This window comes from Tupaia chinensis, unplaced genomic scaffold, assembly GCF_000334495.1.
Source record: "Tupaia chinensis unplaced genomic scaffold, TupChi_1.0 Scaffold000622_1, whole genome shotgun sequence".
In the NCBI taxonomy this organism is placed as follows: Eukaryota; Metazoa; Chordata; class Mammalia; order Scandentia; family Tupaiidae; genus Tupaia; species Tupaia belangeri.
The window spans coordinates 1,652,061-1,673,997 of NW_006160142.1; the positions used below are offsets into that span (position 1 = coordinate 1,652,061).

The window sequence follows — 21,937 nt, forward strand, 5'->3', positions numbered from 1 at the left end:
GGTCCAATATATATATATATATATATATATATTTTTTTTTTTTTTTAAATGGCAATTGAGTCCAGAGGCTTCATTATTAGAACCACTGAACGTGTCAGGGTGTTTATTAAAGTACCAATGTGCCTATTGCTCCCACAGCCCTTCATGGTCTCCTCACAGCTACCTACTCAAACCTGTCTTCCATTTTGTTTTTCAGAGGAAGGTACATAATATTATTGCTGTCCCCAAGTCCCCACATACCAAAAAGTAAGTTCTACCTCCATTCCTTGTCCCTATGTCCTTTTAACCTTCTGCCTAAATAGTACTTATTCCTGAAGATTAGCTTCAATGCCCCATTTTTTATTAAATTTTCTTTTTGAATATTCCCTTTTTACGTCAACAAATATATAGTGATCTATAAATGTTCCAGGAACTATGCTAGGCCCTGACAGTACAGCAGGTAACCAAATATATCTGATGTATATACTCCACGATTTCAACTACAGAACAGTCAAGTCACAAAAATTACATAGTGAAAGTATCCGCTGGGTATGAATGATACCTTCAGGTACCATGAAGGAGTAGGACAACAGCTTCTTTTTTTAAAAAAAATTAATTTTAAATATGTTTATTTAATGTATTATTAATCACAAAAAATGATAAGTAATATGTTACATCACTTGAAAACAGTATTAAAATATATAGAAAAATAGCTTGCTTTTAAATTTTATAATTTCTTATTCACATTTACAGTTTTAGGGTGTACAATGTGAGAAGTTTCTGATTTAGACTGGAGAGTCAAAGTCTTTTTTGAGTTTGTGACCTTTAGGATGACACTTGAAAAATTAGTAGAGAGCACTCAGGTGAAAAGTGGGCAGAGGGAACCAGCAGTTAGCGTAATGGCTATGTCACTGGACTCCCACATAGTTGACCGCGGTTCGCGTCCCGGACCCGGTGGCTTGGAACTCACGCCAGGCGCGTGTGCGTGCGTGCCCAAGATCCCGAGAGGAGAATGGAGGAGAAGGGATTGCGGCGTGACCATCCCCCCTGGGGGGTGATTTCTCGCTTTCTGTCTCTATGTCTCTCTCTGTCTGTCTGGCGAGCGCACGCGCCCTATAGCAAAAATCTCTCCAAAAAAAAAAAAGTGGGCAGAGAAGGCTACTAAGAAGAAATAACTTGTGGAATGACCTCAAATAAGGAGATTGCTTTTTAGCAACCAAATGTAAGCCAGAGTGACTGTGACATACTGAGTTTCAGGGGAATCTGAGAAGAAATTAAAAGGTGAACAAGAAGCTTATTGTGCAGACTGCAGACCATGGGATGAAATCATAAATGAAAAGATCAGTATATTTGATTCCACAAATAATACTTTTGTGTGGCAAGATGTATCATTAATAAAGTGAAAATATAAATTAAAAAGAAAGGGAGAAAATAGTTCATATGACAGACCAAGAGTAAGTCTCTCTAAAACACAAAGACTGTGGATATAAAAAGAAAACCCAACTCACTACAAGAATAGTAAAAAATACACACTAACCAGTAGAAAAGAGAACATCTAATGTTGGTGAGTAAGAATTCTTCATTTGTTTTTTGAAAGTAATCCAATAATATCTATGAAAATTCTTGGGAAAAAAATAGCGCCAGCAGGTGGCAAGGTGAGTAAGACACTAGATTTCCACGTGGCTGAACATGGTTCGAGTGCTATACTCTGCAGCTTGAGCATCATGCCAGGCACATGTGTGTACATGCCCAAGATCCTGAGAAGTAACAGAGAAGAAGGGATTGTGGAGTGGCCATCCTCCTTGTGGGGTGATTTCTCACTTTCCCTCTGTCATTCTCTGAGTCTCTCCAGTGAGTGCATGTACCCAATGGCAAAACCTCAAACAAAAGAAAAACAAAAGCACCCCAAAGACAACTTAAAAAAATAAATTCTGTTGACCATCTATTACATCACCCATCCTAGTATGAATTCCATACTGCTGTTACATCTTGCTTAAATGGTTCATTTTTATTGTTTTTCTCTCTCTTTCTAACTAGAGTATTAGTATTTTAATAATTTCCTGTGACTATATTTTTCTTTCTTACCAATTCCCCCATCTTTCAACCTCTAATGATGATTGAAGACACTAGCCACAAAATTATGTGTTTTCTGACTGATCAGGAAAAAATATTTTTTAAGTTGATAATTTTTTAGAGGTGACCTGGGGTAAACTTAGCACCAAGAAAGTATGAGAGATCTTTGATTTCAAAGTTCTAAGTAAAGGTGTTAAGCAAATGGGTAAAACACTGGCATTCACATTGCATACTTTTTTATAATTTTTTTTCTACATCAATACTTTCTTAACCTCTACCCCTAAAATATCACCAATAAAAGAAGTAAACATGATACTTACTTCACTAAACCAGAAATCACTTCTGTGCTCAGGCAAATTGGGATCAGTGTGCATTAATGCAAATACTGCATTTGCTTTTCCTATGCTTTAACAGGCTGCTTTAATCCCAAGATTTGAAGTCACTAGGTTATTTAAAATAGAATTTTATGACTTTTGACTAAAACATTGCTGATTTTCTTCTAGACTTTGTTTTCCAGTTTTGAGGATTTTTGTCCTGTCTTGAGTTGCCTGTAGGTTCATGTACCTACTGTTTGAACAGAATCCTAACCTGTTTCCTGGCTTTAAGTTTTAAGCAAAGTTCCTTAGCATTTCTTTGGTATATTAAAGCTAAAACTGCTTTTATTGAAATTAAAAAATACCTATTTAATGACCATAGTAAGGTATATAGCATGATCTAGGCACTACCTTATAGTATATTCATTCTACTCAGTCTTCAGTGTGACTCATTTGAGTATCTTATTCACATCAGCATCACCTGATCCACAGCTCTACAAAGAGTTGGCAGGGCTAACTTGGAGCTCTTCTGTCAGTTCAGCAGAGTAGTTGTAGAAGTTTCTAGGGCATTTTTTATTCTTATTCTACTGGAGTGAGAGAGTTGAAAAGGGCCTCATTACTCAGACCAAACTCTCCACAATTGTCAAGGAGAAGAAAAGCCATATAAGCAATAATTGAGAAAATCAGTTTCAAAGCTGGGGACCCTGGAGAGTTTGTATGAGTTTTTCATCAAAATGTATTATATTTCAGGAAATGCAAGAAGAGCTATATTTTAAAATGTAAATGATACTCTTTATTACTGATTTCTACTCAAATAAGCTCCCTGTTAGCAAAATAGCTTCTCTTCCTGGGAGCTCATTGACTATAACACCCATAAATATATATGCCCAGATATTACTTTTCTTAAGATGGATTTCACTTTTTGACATATAGAAATTTGAACAATCTATCTTTATACAAAACCAGGAGATTCATTCCATGGAATTCTCAAGGCTGAAACCAGAAACTGTAGGAGAACCTGGCTTATATAAAATAAAAATGGCACCATGACTATTGCTTGAGTAATGAGGAGTGTGCATGTGTGCACACACATGTATGTCTGAGAAGTAAACAGAGGAGAAGGGATTGTGGAGTGGCCATCCCCCTGCATGCGAATACTGCAGCATTCCTTCAATTTCTCTGACAGAAGATACTAAGGTTGTCTTCCCCACTTTCCACCGTGATGGCAAAGTCAAGCTTTTGAAGAGATGCAGGAAAGACATCACGATACCTTGGTGTTAACTTGCTTATATTTGTTGCATTATTAAACCTCGTTTACTGAACTTTCTCCCAATATTACATGGATTTACTTAGTAGGTTTTGTAACATTACTTGTCAGAGATGCTCAGCTCAGCTACTATGACTTGTAATAATGCAACCCCTACGTTTCTTTTCTTATTCTATTAACAACTATTACTTTGATTATTTATTATATGGTAGACTGTGTACTGTGTGCTTGACACCCATTACCTGAATGCAGTCCTTATTACAGCTCTGTGGTATGGGTATTACTATAAATTTACAGGAAAAGAAACTAAGTCTCAAAGAGGATAGGTTACTTAGGCTTTATCAGTGGCACAGTAAAAATTGAATACAGGTCTGTCTATAGCTACCTCAGTTTCATACATTCAGTGCATCTGTACCTGTGATCCTGAAAAATTTGTTATTATTTCCACTTTTATCCCTGACTTAGGTATTAAGAGCATTTAACAATTTACATGTCTTTTCTAAGCAGTTGTCCAGGTCTTTTCTTTCCAGCCACATTCCACTTCACCTCCTGCCCTCTATCCTTTGTAACAGGAGTTTGCAGAATTTTAGTGAAACAATGCAGAGTGGTAAAAAGAATACTGGGCTTGGCATTAAGTTCTTTCCCAGGCACTGTGTTTAATTTGCTGAGTGACAGTTGGCAATTCATTATCTGCTGCGATAATTTCTTCATCGGGAACAAGGTTTGTGACACTGAAATTATTTACCTCCTAGGATCATTGTGAAGATCAGATCAGATAGAACAATAAATGTGAAAGTGCTCTGATAAGAATAAAGAACTTGTAAAAAACAGTGATGGTCTGATTATTCTCCCTGTCTTCCACACAAAAGCCACTGAACCAGTAGCTGTTCCAACAATTAGACAATTCTGCCTTATGGACCGCATGCCGTGGCTCACTCGGTTGTAGCAGTGACCACCAAGGACATTATCTCTGTAGGGGTAGCTGTAGTTGATGACTTCCCTTTCATGAATGGAGGCCCTGTGAATTCAGGTGGCAAAAATGGCCACTTACATTGTGAGACACGTTGTTTCAGGCCATTAGTTGTGGTGTTGCACGTGGGGCCTGTTTCTGTTTATCTGTAAAATGTTCCATCTTTAATGGATCAGTGCTCTCGGGCTCCTCTGGTTGGAGTGAATTAGATTTCTCCCTCTTTTCAAAATTTTATTATGATATTTTATGTTTTTAGGTGTCATGAAATCAATCATCTAAAAGCTCTCTTTGCTAATAACTGATAGCAAGGCTCAGTATCTTGGAAATAATAACCCTCCTGATTAGGCTTTAGAGTTTTCTTCCTAAAATTAAATTAGCTCTTTTTTCTCTTTGCTTCCCTGCTCTGGAGTTCCATAGTGTACCCTGGATTGGATCCAGGGTAGTTTCTACTGCAGTCTTGGTGCTGAGTCCTAGGCGAACCATTCCTCACCAGGGGACCTGCACAGAACTACAGCCGAGTCATTCCTGTAATGGGTAGTTTTCTTGATTTAGGACTGGGTCTGTTCACTTTGGGCGATCATCTTTATATTCCTGTCATGAAACTACTGCTGTCTCAATTTTCTTTTCTTGGGAAAAGATCACATTCTTTTTGGTGAAAGTGCAATAGCTAAGGGGAAAGATTAGACAACTTCCCCTCTGAGCCCATTAGAGGGAAGCAGGTGAAGCCTAGAATTAGGAAGTAGGGAAGACGGGCCATCTATCATGGTGGAAGACTGGCTGGGTGGGTGTACCCAGTAAGTCATGCTGCCCAGTATATTCCTGAGCATTTAGGAGGAAGGGCATGGGAATGATAAGGGAATGCAGGATATTAATCATTCCTTTTCTCAAAAGCTCTGTGGGGGGGGGGAACCAGCAGTTAGCGTAATGGTTATGTCGCTGGACTCCCACATAGTTGACCGCGGTTCGCGTCCCGGACCTGGTGGCTTGAAACTCACGCCGGGCGCATGTGCGTGCATGACCAAGATCCCAAGAGGAGAATGGAGGAGAAGGGATTGCGGCGTGGCCATCCCCTCTGGGGGGTGATTTCTCGCTTTCTGTCTCTATGTCTCTCTCTCTGTCTGTCTGGTGAGTGCACGTGCCGTATAGCGAAAATCTCTCCAAAGGAAAAAAAAAAAAAAAGCTCTGTGGGGTAGAGGTTTAAATCTTTTTTCTCCAAAAATAAGAATGGCAGACGATATATACCTTCCTCCCACCATCACAACCTTAAATTTCTCGGGATGATGCTCTAGTTTTGACTTACTAGTTTCATAGTGGTTATTGAGAAATATGTTATGCTGATAAAGTTTAGAAAAACTTTACAAAAACTTCCCAGATGCTAAAGTGTCAATGACCAACATTTCCCTTTTTTGTTTGAGAATACGTGTTTATTACATTTGTGTTGTGGCTTTCACCTTAAATTGCTTATACTCCCAATACAAAGGGACTTCAAAAAGTTTGTGGAAAAGAGAATGAAAGTACAGGTTTATTTTGGTGGAAAAACTTTTTGAAATCCAAGCATATATTTTTCATAACAGGTTTGTAAAATTTCATAAAATGCTACAGAATTTTTGGAAGACCTTTCATAAAAGATCATTTGTATTATGGAAGTTTCCATGTGGCAGACTATGCTAACTGCTTTACAAGTACTGTCTCATTTTTATAAGCACAATCACGCCATGAGTATTTAACATTTATTCATATCATTTTGTTAGTTCAAAAAGTCAAGTACACAGAAGTTGAATGATTCACTTCTGATTAGATTGCAGGTGGCTGAACTGGGCACGCACGCACATGCGCCCGGTGTGAGTTTAAGCCACCAGGTCTGGGACTTGAACTGTGGTCGACTTCATGGGAGTTCAGCAACATAGCCGTTACACCAACTGCTGGTCCCGCTGTACATTACTTTTGTTAAAATGTGTTATCTGTAAATCCATGTGTAATAAAATTCTCCTGTAAGTTTGGATCATATGTATGGTCTTTTTGTATGTTTGACTTATTTTTTTAAGTAAGTTATTTATTTTGTAGCCCTGTTGATGGTATGGCTCCACCCTCCTGACCTCAGCATTCAATCTTTTAAAGGATTTTTGTTTCCAATATTGTTATTTTAAATTCTAGTTGAAACAATAGAAAGTTGAAATATGGATTGTGCATGACTGACTGTGTCTTGAGTGTAAAAATACTGCAGTTTCAAACTTGGACCTAAAGTTTTGCAAATAAAAATGACAAACATAAAAAAAATACATATTTCTTTTAACCTGGAAAGCCAATGAAGTATTTTTGTCTTTTCTATTTTACTACCAATGCCACGTGTCTTCTGTCACCCTGTGGATGGGCAGTAAGGAGCTATTAATGATGACAGTGATCTAATCACCACACAACATGTTACGTGTAGGCTACAGCCAAATGTAGCATTTGCTGCGCCATGGAGTACTCAAGCCAAGAATGAAAGGAAATTGGCTCTTCATGGAGGCGGCGTGCCCCATAACATGGTATTGGGAATACTCTGGCTTGCCTCTGATATCATCTGAGGAAATGTAATTAGTATGTTACCAAGAGAACTCCAAAGGAAACCAATTCCATTATTGAAAGGGATTTGGTATATATGACAAAAGAACATAACTTCTTTCTTCTTGGGCTTTATGTTTTTATAAGAGATATATATTCCTGGACTCTTTTTTTTTTTTTTTGAGAGGTTTTTTGCTATAGGGCGCATGCACTCGCCAGAAAGACAGAGAGAGACAGAGAGACAGAAAGCAAGAAATCATCCCCCAGGGAGGATGGCCATGCCACAATACCTTTCTCCTTTCGGAATCTTGGGCATGCTCGCACACGCGCCCAGTGAGAGTTTAAGCCATTGGGGCTGGGACTTGAACCATGGTCGACTACATGGGAGTCCAGCAACATAGTCATTATGCTAAGTGCTGGTCCCATATTCCTGAACTCTTATACTACATTTGTCCCATCAAGGTTAGTGACCATTTTAAAGTATGGAAATATAACTCCTTATCTCCTTCCAAAGCATTAACAGAACACTTTAGAAAGGACTGTATGGTATTTTAGCATTTCATTTATTTTTATTTATTTATTTTTAGAGAAATTTATGGTATAGGGTACATGTGCCTGCCAGAGACACAGAGAAAGTAGAAATTATCTCCCAGGGGATGGCCACATTGTAATCCTTCCTCCTCTCTTTTCCTCTCAGGATTTGGGCACACATGCATAGGAACAAGCATCCAATGAGCATTTCAAGTCACTGGGTCTGTAATTCGAACCACAGTTGCCCTATAGGAGTCCAGTGCCTTAACCACCATGCCACCTGCTGGTCCCCGTACTTCAGTATTTTAAAATAAAGACTTGGGTTGTGAAACAGGTTACTAACACTTTAAGGCTGGATACATGCAGGCTTCCTAAAAACTTTTTCTGTACTCATTACTGAACAGATTTTTCTTTTACTTATTGTAGGAGGGTTCTGAATTAGCAGCAATCTATTTTTATAGACTTTTAAGTAAATGCTTAATCTAACTCAGTAAACTTGCTTACTTCTCAAGTAATTATTATAAGCAGCCAATCATTCCTTAGTTAAGATGTTTTAACATTAGAGCCTACTCTTTCTAACACCAGAAGGGACTGTGCTTTTTTCACTCAGATTAAATCTATATGCTTTCTGAGGGACCTCACTGCAAGGCAGAATGGTGCAGCCACTGGCACAAAACAGCAGTGAGTCCTCCACCTATCATTAGACACAACACCATTATTTCTTTCTTTTTTTTTTCTTTTTGGAGAGGTTTTTGCTATAGGGTGTGCGTGCTTGCCAGACAGACAGAGACAGAGAGACAGAAAGCGAGAAATCACTCCCCAGGGGGGATGACCACGTCGCAATCCCTTCTCCTCCATTCTCCTCTGGGGAACTTGGGCATGCACGCACATGCGCCCGGCGTGAGTTTAAGACGCCAGGTCTGGGACTCGAACCACGGTCGACTACGTGGGAGTCCAGTGACATAGCCATTACACTAACTGCTGGTCCCACCATTATTTATTTATTTAAAGAGCTCTTTGTTATAAGGGGTGTGTACTCACTGGAGAGACGGAGAAAAACAGAAAGAGAAAGTAAGAAATCACCCCCTTCAAGGGTGATGGCCATGCCGCAGTCCCTTCTCCATTCTTCTCTGGGGATTTTGGGCGTGAACGCACACACGCCTAGTATGAGTTTCAAGCCTCGAGGTCCAGGACTCAAACCATGATCAGTCATGTGGGAATCCAGAGCCTCAACCACTATACCACCTATTGGCCTAACAACATTATTTATTAAGCTGTTAGTATGTGCCAGATACTCTGCTAAGCACTGTGTATGCATCTCTCTTTTCCAATCTCATAATAACCTTATAACTTTAATTATACAGACTAGAAAATTGAACATCAAAAAGATTAAGTAAATTTTCCAAGACTGGAAAGAGCTGTATCTCAAACTAGGTCTATCTGATTTCAGAGTCCCCCTTGTAACTAATACTCACTTCCTGTCTCATATCACAATTTTTCCTTTTTTTTTTTTTTTGAAATAATTATTTAATTTTTAAATTACTATTTAAATTTGCTATAGGGCACATATGCTCATGGAGAGAGAAAATGAAAAAGAGAGAGAAAGTGAGAAAGCAAGCCGCCAGGTCAAACCACAGTCAGCCATGTGGGAGTCCAGTGCCCCAACTACTACACCACCTGCTGGCCCCCATATCACAATTCTTACAAAATGCTGTTAAGAGCTTTTCTGCTGTGTGACAAAAATCTTATTATATTGTTTTTTTCTTAATTTTTTTTAGAGGTTTTTCACTATAGGGCACGTGTGCTCGCCAGACAGACAGAGAGAGACAGAGAGACAGAAAGCGAGAAATCACCCCCCAGAGGGGATGGCCACGTCGCAATCCCTTCTCCTCCATTCTCCTCTCAGGATCTTGGGCATGCACGTGCATGCGCCCGGCGTGGGTTTTAAGCCACCAGGTCCGGGACGCAAACCGTGGTCAACTACACAGGAGTCCAGTGACATAGCCATTATGCTAAAATTTCTGTATTCTGAAACATAAAAAGAAATTAAGTTATAATAATAAAAATAAACCTTTTCTTTGTTATTTTATTTTTTGCTGGTCTCCTGTTAGGAACCAATTTTGGTTAAAGAAAACTCATTGCTGGCAAAGTTGACCTTACATTGATCAAACTATAGACTGGATTCTTCCTGCTCCAAGACTGCAGACCTTCCATCCTTAGAAAATGTGTTATTCCAAATACTCTGCCTCTTGGATATGTAAATATTTTTAAAAGTCTTTTCATGTTTTACATCCCAAGATCAATTTAGGAGCCGGCAGGTGGCATGATGTTTAAAGTACTAGACTCCCATGCGTCTGACCACATTTTGAGTCTCAGACCTGGCAGCTTGCTTTCTCGTTTTCTATTTCTCTCTCTCTGGTCAAATTTAAAATAATAACAAATAAACAAATAATTATTTTTTTAAAAATCAGTTTAATCAAGGACTTTAGAGCCATTTCTTTGTCATGTAACCATCAAGGAAGATAGGGTCCTATCCTCTAGAAATTGCAGGAGCCTAACTTTGGTAGGATATTTGCTCTAAGTTGTAAACTAACTCCTGTGCTGAAGATAAGTGAAACAGAAAGTTTATTTTTCCCTTGATGAAGACAATTGGCCCCCAAATCCTTCCATCCCAGCTCTTAAAAACACTCTATCACTGGGACCAGCAGGTGGTGTGGTGGTTAGGGGCACTGTACTCTCACATGGCTGAAAGCGGTTTGAGTCCTGACCTGGTGGCTTGGTTTTTTGTTTTCTCTCTCTCTGTTTCTCTCTGGTCCTATTCAAATAAATAATTCAATTCAATTAGATTATTCTTAAAAAAAAAATCTCTCCATCACTGTTTCTTTCCTTTTTTCAGCTCAAGTCAGGTTGAATTTTGGCTTCCCTCTCCTATTGCAATTCTCTTGAATAAATTTTCCTTGCATGTTCAACTTTGTTCGATTTAACTTTTTTAAACATTTAAAAAAATTATTTCATGAGATTAAGAGACAGAATGAGAAAGAAAGAGAAATGCAATCATCCTCAATAGGGTCTCATGTCATGCCACCACTTCCCTCCCTGTAGCTCCTCCATCCAGTCAGGACCATGGGAGCACATCTTCACTTAAGCAGTGTTCTACCCCTGTGCCACCAATCCAGCCTTGTTCAATTTCATTTTTATTCTGACAAAACTGCCCTCAGAAAAGCAGGGTGAGGGTGAGCAAATGATGTCTGATGATTCTATTCTATTTTAACTACATAGCATTTTATTTATTTATGTATTTAATTTATTTAAATTTGGTATAGGGCACATGCACTCTGTGAAGGGAGACAGGGAGTGAGAGAGAGAGAGAGAGAGATTAGAAATTACCCTGCAGGGTGGATAGCTATGCTGCAATCCCTTCTTCATTCTCCTCTTTGGATTTTGGGCATGCATACACAAGTACTTCTTGTGCAGGAGCCTGCTGGCCAACCACAACACCACTGGCTGGTTCCATGCCATTTATTTTTACTCCAGTGTTCTGGATAATTAAACTTATATTTTAAAAACTGCTTCCTACACCAGCAAGTTGCACCGTGAAAGCCAATGAATGCATCAGTGCCCAGACTCCAGTTTCCCTGTTCTGTACCATATGATTAGCTTGACCTTCAGCACCTACTCTGGACTGGGACTCAGGAGATACTCTGGATATTCCCCAAAATAGAATGTTCATTGCTGCTGTTTTTCTGGCAGTAGCTCAAAATCCTCCATTTTAACAGCAATGTGTTGGCTATTATGAGCTAATTAAACTCACTTTCAAATAATTACAGAATAAATACCTAAAATTTAAATGTGGAATGAAATTATCTTTTAATCAGGCTCTAAAAATATGATCTAATAAGTGACATATTCCTTTAAATGACTGTGATTACTTATTTAATGAAAAGATGCACCTTGTTCAATATACATATCTTTATTCCTAATGTGGCTAATAGGATCAGTTCAGTAGAAATCCTTTGATCTTTTCTCAAAATAGCACAGTGGAAAACCCATTCAAAATTGCATGATAATTGCTGCAAATTTAGCATAATGAATAGTAATACATGCAAAGAACCTTTTGCCATCAAATTTAAATTTATGCCATAAAATTATTTAAATGAACATTTAAAAAAACTAATTGTATATTTTTGAAGTGTCCAAATTTTAGAGGAACAGCTTTCTGCATTTCAAGAAACTAAAAGCCTACCTTTACTAAAGGAGAGCTATTACTAACTCTTTCATGTTATAGTAAGTAACTTGAATCTCTCTGTATCTCCTAAGAGATTCATAAGCTAATTAAACAGTATAGTGCTTGAAAGGACCAAGAACAATGATGAGCACAGAATGAATCTTCATTAAACACTAGTTACTATTGTTACCTATTAGAACTCATATCATCTGAACCTGATCAATCTGATCCAACTAATAGGCAATCAAAAATTATCTTTGTGGGGGACCAGCGGTTGGCATAATGGCTATGTCACTGGGCTCCCAAGTAGTCAACCACAGTTTGAGTCCCAGACCCAGTGGCTTAAACTCATGCTGGGCATGTGTGTGCATGCATGCCCAAGATCCCAAGAGAAGAATGGAGGAAAAACGGACTGCAGCAAGGTCATCCCCCCGGGGGATGATTTCTCACTTTCTGTCTCTCTGTCTCTGTCTTTCTGGCGAGTGCATGTGCCCTATAGCAAAAACCTCTCAAAAAAAAAAAAAATTGTCCTTGGAGTGGCTATACCAATCACCTGATCTTCACTGAGTTCATGTTTGAGATGTCACAAAAATGGATGATCCTTTTCTTCTCTTGATAACTAGATATTTTATTATTCAATAGAACTTTTCTTTTTCTGGTTTGACAAAGGTTTAAAAATTTATTTGAAAGTGTTTGGACACCCTATTAGCTACCAGCAAGTGAGCATGAACACACACACATGAACTGACATAACATTCTTAGCATTACACATCTTAGAGAAAACTGTTCTCCTAAATAGGGTTCCCAGGAAATAGGAGGCTGGTCTTGTTCTCTTCATAACAGATCACAAGTTAGAGTTATTAATCAGGAAGCCCAGACCAAAGAGAGTCATTATGCTCATTTGTGGGCTTAAGTATCAACATAAAAAAATACCTTTTTCTAACTTCCTCAGTGGTTTTGAGAAAGGATTCTATTTAGAAGAACGCTACCTCATTAAGAGGTACTAATTTGGTCACCTTGGAGAATAAGCATTTTTTAAAGAATTATTTAATTTTATTTATTTATTCCTTTATTTTAATTTGACCAGAGAGAGACAGAAAGCGAGACAGAGACAGAAATGAGAAAGCAAGCCACCAGGTCTGGGACTCGAACTGTGTTTGGACATGTGGGAGTGTCCAATGCCTTAACCACCATGCCACCTGCTGGTCCCCCAAATAAGCATTTTCTGTAGTGTTACCATTTTGTTAATTTACAAAGTAAACCTAAAATAAAAGATTTTAAAGAAATCTGGGGCCAGTCCAATAGCCTAGTGGTTAAGGGAGTGGTATCACATGGCTGACCACAGTTCAAGTCCTAGCCCTGACAACCTGAGAAACTTGAGAGGCATATCTGCCTGCAAGTCCAAAGTCCTGACTGAATGGAGAGACAGAAACGTGACTGAGGTGTGGCTGTGCCCCATTGGTGGTGCTTTGTCCCTCCTACCTCCCTGCAGGCACACACACTCTCTAGTAATTAAAAAAAGAAAGAAAAGAGGGGAAAAAAATAGAAAGAAAAAGAAGTGTGTTTCACAAAAACTTATATTCATGGGAACCAGCAGTTAGCGTAATGGCTATGTCGCTGGACTCCCACGTAGTCGACTGTGGTTCGTGTCCCTGACCCAGTGGCTTAAAACTCACGCCAGGCGCGTGTGCGTGTGTGCCCAAGATCCCGAGAGGAGAATAGAGGAGAAGGGATTGCGGCGTGACCATCCCCCCTGGGGGGTGATTTCTCGCTTTCTGTCTCTATGTCTCTCTCTGTCTGGCGAGCGCACGCGCCCTACAGTGAAAATCTCTCAAAAAAAAAAAAAAAAAAAAACTTATATTCACGTGAAAAAAATGTCTTGGAAAATAGTTATATTTATTCATATAAATAGTAACAACAGCAAACAATCATACACTAATTATGAGCAAAGTATTACTCTATAACATACTTTCTACATCTTCATTTATTTCCCCAGCCACTTATTCAGACCAGGAGAAAAGCCCAGAGGGTGGAAGTGTTTCTTGAAAAAAAGTGTGAAGAAAAGATCATCCATATGTCATGTGTCTAGGTGGCTTAAAGCAGGTATTTTCGGACAATGATGGCCTGTGACCTAGTTACCAATGAGCGCTTCAGATTTCTATCTGTGGGCTGAACCGAACTTCAATTAGCCCTCCTGAATTGTAAAGTCACCCTCTCATATTCTGGAATACTGTTTATACCAGTGTGAAGTTAGAGTCCGAAGCTAGCAGTGAAGGACAGTGTGGTAATTGAGTTCCATGTGTTCCCACCCAGGGGGTTGTCCCTGATCTAGTTTCAACATGTACAGTTCTCATCAGGAGGCCTGAGTGGTTTCATCAGTTGCCCACCAATTTTCCTCCAGAAAAAGTAACAGCATTATGTAAAAGAAAAAAGAGAAAGCTTGATTTTTTCTTTTATATAACCGAATTAAAATAAAGAAAAGCCATAATTTATGCTACTTTATCCTAGGCACTGCAATAAGTGTCTTAAATATATTCATTTTAATTATTGCAATAACTCTGAAAAATAGGTGATGTTTTAATGTCAAAGGTGAAGAATCCAATAATCAGAAAAAATAACTGAAATAGTGTCTAGAGTAAACCGATTGACATCCCTCATTACAATAGAACTCAAGGTGTAACTATTTTCACTCCCAGAGCTTAGCATAGTGGAGGTATACAGCAAAATTTACAGAAAAATAGAATTAAAGTATGAGTTTGTTTGGGTAAAATAAATTTTTGAAATCCATGCATAGGTTTATTTTTCTCCCATAATAATGCATTTCCTATGAATTTTGTGAAAACTCCTTGCACAGCTTATCTCTTAGTTAACAGTTCTGGGTGGTAATTTAAAATTATCAAACACTTGATGAAATATGTAATTTACTGGTGCTCAAGAAGATACTAGGTTGTTTTCTCTTTGTTCCATTTATAGCCTTTGCAAAACACCTGAATAATAAACATGACACCTTTTCAGACCAAAAGCCATTTCTTTTTTTAAGTGGGAGGAGGGTCAGAGTGATTAGAAAACTTTTATGTGCAAACATCAGGAAGCATGAAATACCTAGAGGATATTTAGGCATGCATCTGTAAAAGTAATTGTGCCTCTCTTTATTTCACATGTTTAAGGAGTAGCAAATGTACACAGTAATTTTGCCCATTTCTGAACATTTACTTCTATATTTAATTTTTCAAAAAAGTCCATTTTTTAAAATGTAACCTATTGATATATGAAGTGATTTTTATCAAGATTTATCTAACAGTAGTTATAGTCTAATAACATCAGCAGTTACAATTACTATCCATAATATTGTATATTTGTGTTCAAGATGAACAGTCCCCCAAAAATGAGAATGAAGAAAACCAGTATGCTAAAAAAAACCCCAAAGATCTACAGGAGAGATACCCTGTAATAAAACAATATTCAGATCCAAACAGGGTCAAAAATAATTATTTAAAAAAATCTGGAAGACAGAAAAAAAAATAAAAAACACATGAACCAAGAATTTTCTTAGAAGCTGTCATACAAATAGAACCAATTCTGCTGAAAGAGCAATTCCACATGAAGCATTAAAGATTGGCATAAAATCTGGGAGTTGGACAGAAAAAAGCCAATATAGAAAGACTTTACTTACGAAATGAAATACAGAAAGAGAAGCCATTTATGGCATACACTGTCATGACCAGAGAGACAACATCAAAAGACAGGTTTATGGCCAATGACTTTACTGATATAACAGAACTGAAGTCCTTGTTTTAACAAGAATTGATAAATCGAGCACCAAAGAGTGAGGAAGGACACACTGAAGGGAAGGATAAGTCAAATTGGGCTTGGCATAAGAGTATCAAACAGTTGTCACTAGATCAAGTCTGTAACTGCTGTGTTTGTGTCCTGGGCTACAGACTTTCATGCAACAGAACTGAATGAAGATTTCCAGAACAAGTCTATGCAGTGTGCAAGAAAAACAGGGTTTCTGCTTCACGAAGTTCACCTTCTCGTGGGGGGATGCAAGTCATACATCAATGTACAAGCAACAAACAGATAAGAAAGCACAATTCCTTCATACAGTGATAAGTGTGGTCAAGAAAACAGAGGTGCAAAGATTATCTGGAGTGTGGCTATTAATAAGCTACTATCTACTTTCCATTGTGTTATTGTATTTAAAAATCAGACAAAAGCCAGGTGAATAAAGAGAAGATGACAAAAGGGCATCTCCCTCTTTCCTTCTTCTCTCTCTCTTCATCCTCCTTCCTCAATTCTTAGGTCCAGTGCAGGGAGACAGTTAACCAGTCTATCAAGATTAGTTAATAAAACCTTTAAGACTTATAAGAAATGGCTAGAAGAACTGGGTCACTGAACTTACTGAAGAAAAGCAAACGTGATCATTTTAAGGGTAATTAGAGTTCTCACACTGGATTTAGTAGGTGCTCAAGATAAAGACTCTTTAAAAAGAGGGTGATAGACTATACTCTGACAGCAAAAGATGTATTCAGGTCAGAGGAACATTGGCAAGTACTGTAATTAGTAAGAACCTATACAGTTTTTATCATGTTATTAATACTTGTAAAATACTGACGAAAACTCACTATTTTCAACAAAATGCTAATTGGGAAAACAACAATCTACTATACATACTCAAACACGCACCCCAATGTATAAGCACCAGACTTTGTTACATAAGCAATTCTTGCTGGAAGATTTTAGAGAAGATGAAATACAGAAAAAAAAAATTGTTTTGGTGTGAGGGATTAATATGAGAAAGGTTGGATATGTGAGCACAGAAACTGAAGGAAATCTGAGGGTAGGAGAAGGCAGAGAGATAGGACTGATATAATCTCACACACATGTAGTAGAGACAGTAAGAATACTAATTAAAATAGTATTTTTGAATTAGCATTAAAACTCAAGTATTTCTCTATTAAGTGTATCAGGGACTCTGCCTGCTGTTTGTTTTACTCCTGCCATAATCCTCACAGGACCTAAACACAGGGGCCCAGAATAGTGTCATGAAGTGACCATCTCTGTCTAGACAACCGAGAGGAAATGGCTGTATAGACCCGTGCATTGGGGAATTAAATGAGATGGTCCCTAGAAATTTAATAATTGTATGCGAATCTAGGATGTTGCTGAGAGTCCTGATGTTAAGATGCAGCCTAGAGGAAGGAGGAGGGGAACACATTAGGCCTGGACGTCCCAAAGCCCCTTTTGATGGGAGGTGAAGATGAGCTTCTGCTCCTCAGTGGCATCCAGCAGCTGGATCTCTACAACAGCTGGTTCTCTAAGAGTTTAGACTCAGGAGTGAGGAGTAGTAAGGGCAGCAATTTTCAAAAGGAGACGTGGAAGAGGCAACCCGAAACATTTTGTACTCAAATAGCAGAACAAGAACAAGTGGGTTTAGGGAAAAGAGGTATTCTTCACAAGAATGCCAACTAGTTACATATTCCAACAGAAAGTTCGCTAAAGAGGTCACGCACTGATAGTTGTAATCCATACCCATCTCACCCGTTTTGTGAACTTAAACAACAACAAAAAAAGACTGAAATTTTAGAAACACTGCTTTACAAAGAAAATTAATAGAAGTGACTCTAAGACTTAGTATTAAGAATATTGGAATCAAACTCAAGTGATAATTACTCATTTTCAGAGTCCACAGCCACCATTTACTGGTGTTGGGCTGTAAGGAAACAATATTTATGTCTTAGTCACAAACAGATGAGATACGAACATATCATAAAGAAGAAATTATTCATCAAGTGGAAGTAAAACACAACAGCTTGAATTTTAGGGAAGCACGGCAAAACTCAAGTATTTCTCTATTAAATGTATCAGGGACTTTGCTTGCTGTTTGTTTTACTACTGCCATAATCCTCGTACTTTCGAAATTCAAAAATCTATCGCTTAAGATAATTTGCTGGCAGAGAGAGTGGTGGGGATTTTTGACAGCAGAAAGGTCACATAATTTTCCATAATACGCTGCAATTTTTTAGCTTTACAATTTTACTATTAGTGACCCAAGGGAAAGCCCATTATACTGCTATACACAAAATTATCTCGCGAGCTAATGGAAAGTGAGGCTGCGACCCTGTGTGCCATTCCCTACTGCTTTTCCTGAAAGATACACTCCTGGTGTGTTTGGGTTTTAAATTGTTTTTGGATAAATCTGGGAAAATTTGTCCATGTTAAAAACCCCTATCTCACAATGAGAATAGGGTAATCGTCTACACATTAATGTAAGGCTATTCTAAGGAATGTAGCATGCAACAGAGATTTACAGTAAATCCAAGGAAGTAAGAAAAAAAGTCGACTAACCTAACCCACCTGAGCTCGGCTCACAGGGGTCAATGTCCTCATCATCGCTGGGACACTCTGCTGAGGCCACAAGGATGTCATCTGTGGTCTGCAAAAAAGAAGGATATACAGAGGATTAGTTTAAAGGGTCCTAAGAGAGCCTCTCATAGTTGTCTCTTTGACTAGTGATATCCAGTTTGTGTTTACCTCACAAGTTAAGAAGCCAATTCAATATTTCCCTTCCGAGAGACATGCAGCTGAAATTTGTGAACTTGGTTTAGTCCCCCCCCCCAGAAGTGTCTGCATATCTGTGAAAACTTCATAGGGTAATCGTCTACACATTAATGTAAGGCTATTCTAAGGAATGTAGCATGCAACAGAGATTTACAGTAAATCCAAGGAAGTAAGAAAAAAAGTCGACTAACCTAACCCACCTGAGCTCGGCTCACAGGGGTCAATGTCCTCATCATCGCTGGGACACTCTGCTGAGGCCACAAGGATGTCATCTGTGGTCTGCAAAAAAGAAGGATATACAGAGGATTAGTTTAAAGGGTCCTAAGAGAGCCTCTCATAGTTGTCTCTTTGACTAGTGATATCCAGTTTGTGTTTACCTCACAAGTTAAGAAGCCAATTCAATATTTCCCTTCCGAGAGACATGCAGCTGAAATTTGTGAACTTGGTTTAGTCCCCCCCCCCCAGAAGTGTCTGCATATCTGTGAAAACTTCGGTCCACATTATTTTACATAAGAACACAGAAATGGTGATCACCATCTTGTAGATATCCATTCATCTGCAGAGAACAGCTGCATGTAGTAGCAATAGTGAGGTTTAAAACAAGCTGGCAGAAATAGATGATTTGAAATTTATGACAGCCCCAGAGTGCAACAACGTATGCATCAGTGGTCTTTATGTAGTACTTGTGCTTGGCTTCCTAAAAGAACAGCCGTAACCTTTTATATTCACGACCAGGTAGAGTTTGATGAATCTTTGAGCTATAGCTTGTCATTATTAGGAAACACAGATGAAGTAGAGAATAAGACTTGTCCTTCATATCTCTTTCGTTAAAAAGGAAGGCGAATACAGTCGATTTAAGGTACTTCTTCATTTGCATTGAGCTTTCACACTCAAATATCATTTTTATAGTGTGAAGACAGCAAGTATTGTTTCCCCATTGTCCTTTTCATCATTAAAAGTCTCATAATAAATGAAAAGGATATTCAGAGTGTAGAGGGGGAAAGGTGATGATTTTCTCTGTGACATTCTGGTTGCTTCATTGCACTTATTGCAAAAAAGATAACTATCACTGTAATAAACAGCAGTGTGTAAATCCTGGCAGTCAGTCACATAATCAGCACATTGACAAACATCAAAGGTTCTTTACTATCTCTTAGAAGCAGCAGTGAACTCCGTATAGATATTGCATGGAGTTTGTGAAGGTTTACATCAGATTTGGTTAATGCAATGTGAAATAGAGAAAACTCCAGGTATAAGAAGACAAAGGTCTCATTACATCTGCTACAGATTAAGGAGATTAGAATTGTTTAGATGATACTCAGAACTCTAAAATCAATGCAGTCCTCACTCAAAAGTGGAACTAAAATAATACATCTCCCACTTAAAAGAAAAAGCAGAAATATGGTATCAATTACGTTCATTAAGCAAGTACCCAATGTAAATACATTTTAAGAAAGTTGTGGCATTGTGAAAATAGAAACAAGGCTGGACTGGCAGGTGGCAAAGTGGTTAAAGGTGCTAGATTCCCATATGGCCAGCTGCGGTTCGAGTCCTGGACCTGGCGACTTGCATTCCCACTTTCCCGTTCTCTCTCTTTCTCCGTCTCTGTCTGGTCAAATTAAAAAATAATAATAATAACAAATGGAATGAAATAAGTAGATAATTCTTTTAAAGAAAGAAAACGGAAACAAGGTATGATACACTTTCATGACAAATATTAGATTTAGAAATCTTTTAAATGCAAGTTCTTTAGCAATACAGTATTTGTTCAGGTGCTTATGCTTAAGTTTAAGTAAACACAAGCCTCCAAATAGTATTTTGAGATTGTTTCATGTTTTGTTGTTTTTGATTATTCTGAGGTAGTTGGGAGACTCTGCATTCATTGATTTCACTACTATTATTTTAAAGGGGGAAGGTCAACATACCAGTTTTCCTGAAAGTGTGACTTAATATTAGTCCGAAAAAACTATCAACAATTAGCATAACAGTATTTCATTAAAATAAGCTTTGAAAGACAAAGATTCATCTTCCTTTTGGTTCACCCACTTCTTGCAGGGTAACATCTAATCTGACTTGGTACTGACAAATTATTGGATTATCTGGTCTTGCAGGTCAGTCATTCCAATTCACCCCAGAACAAATCATCAGCTATTTTCCATGGTCAACTTTTAGCAGAAAGCTACTTTTTTTCTCCACTGTAGAGGCTGCTCTATCAAATTAACTTCAAGGTTGCCAGGCAATTTCTCATTTTCTCTGAGGGATTTTAAATATACTGATGCAATCAACACAGTGTTGTTGGTGGTGCTGTTGTTTCATGCTTGCTAAGTGGGGGTATGTGCGTAACTTCTTTAAACCAACGGCTCTCACATTTGTGGTGATATTGCCATCTCTGTCTGCCTAGAGGGATATTTGACAATGTCTACCAGTTATTTAGGTGTTCAAAACTGAGAGGACAGAACAGGGTCTGCTACTATTGGCAGTTAGTAGGTAGAGATCAGGGGTGTTGCTAAACATTCTAAAATGCACATGACAGCTCTAACACAACAAAGAATTACCTGACCTAAAATATCGATAGTGCTATATATCTGAGTATCAAAATAGCACTAGTGCTAAAATTGCTTTAAAAGTTTAATAACTGTTTTAGGCCATATTTTTCTCATCTGAAAAAAATGGAGAGCATAATAATACCTATTATTTTAAGGATTAAATTAGTACACAAAAGGTACCTAAGGCAGGGTCACATTATTCATGTTCATAAAATATTTCAGTATTATCAATCTCATATTTCATGAATATAGCACCAATTTAATCTTTTGGCATTACATTTTAAAACTAATTAATTATTGACATTAAACTAAAAACTATAAATATGGATTCTCAATTTGAAGTCTCATATTTATATTTATATCAAAATACAATAGCTATATTGGTACTATGGTGAATAAAGCTTCCATCTTTGACTGTTTAGTTTCAAATCTGATCTAGGAGGCAAGAATTACATATAAATAAAGAAAGCAGCTTCCTAAAAGAAAAAAAAAAATTATGGGCTACAAATGTGTGACTCAGTGGACAGTGTTTCATGCACATCAAATTATTTAGGTGAGACATGTTAAATTTTGTTTTAAAAGATGACCTATTTTCTTTTGGAACAATTCCACAGCAAGCAGAAAGTGCTAGAATATCTTCAGTGTTATCTTTCACAAAACATAATACCTAAAATAACAAAAAGTGTCATACAATAGTACCTCCTATGGTTCTCTAAGTAGAAAAAAGCTATATGCAAGTATGACCCTTTCACAAAGTTATAGTTTAATTTTTAATGTATTTTTCCTTATACAATGCATATGCACTTGAGTTTCATATATTTTCCCTTCAAAAATTAAAAACATGCAACAGTATTATGAATAAAAGGTCTCAAATCAATAGATGCTTGGCAGAAATCATCACAGTATGAAAAATCAGGAAGTGGCTCA

The 21,937-nt window shown here is 37.8% G+C and overlaps 1 protein-coding gene across 1 annotated transcript in view; it reads right to left on the bottom strand.

Moving 5' to 3' along the window:
* NRXN1 (neurexin 1) overlaps nt 1-21,937 on the bottom strand; it is a 1,261,405-nt gene that overhangs the window by 12,889 nt on the left and 1,226,579 nt on the right. The window contains exon 22 of the mRNA XM_006159011.3: nt 18,656-18,743. Within this exon, the coding sequence (XP_006159073.1) occupies nt 18,656-18,743 (88 nt within the window). The remainder of the gene's footprint in view (nt 1-18,655; nt 18,744-21,937) is intronic.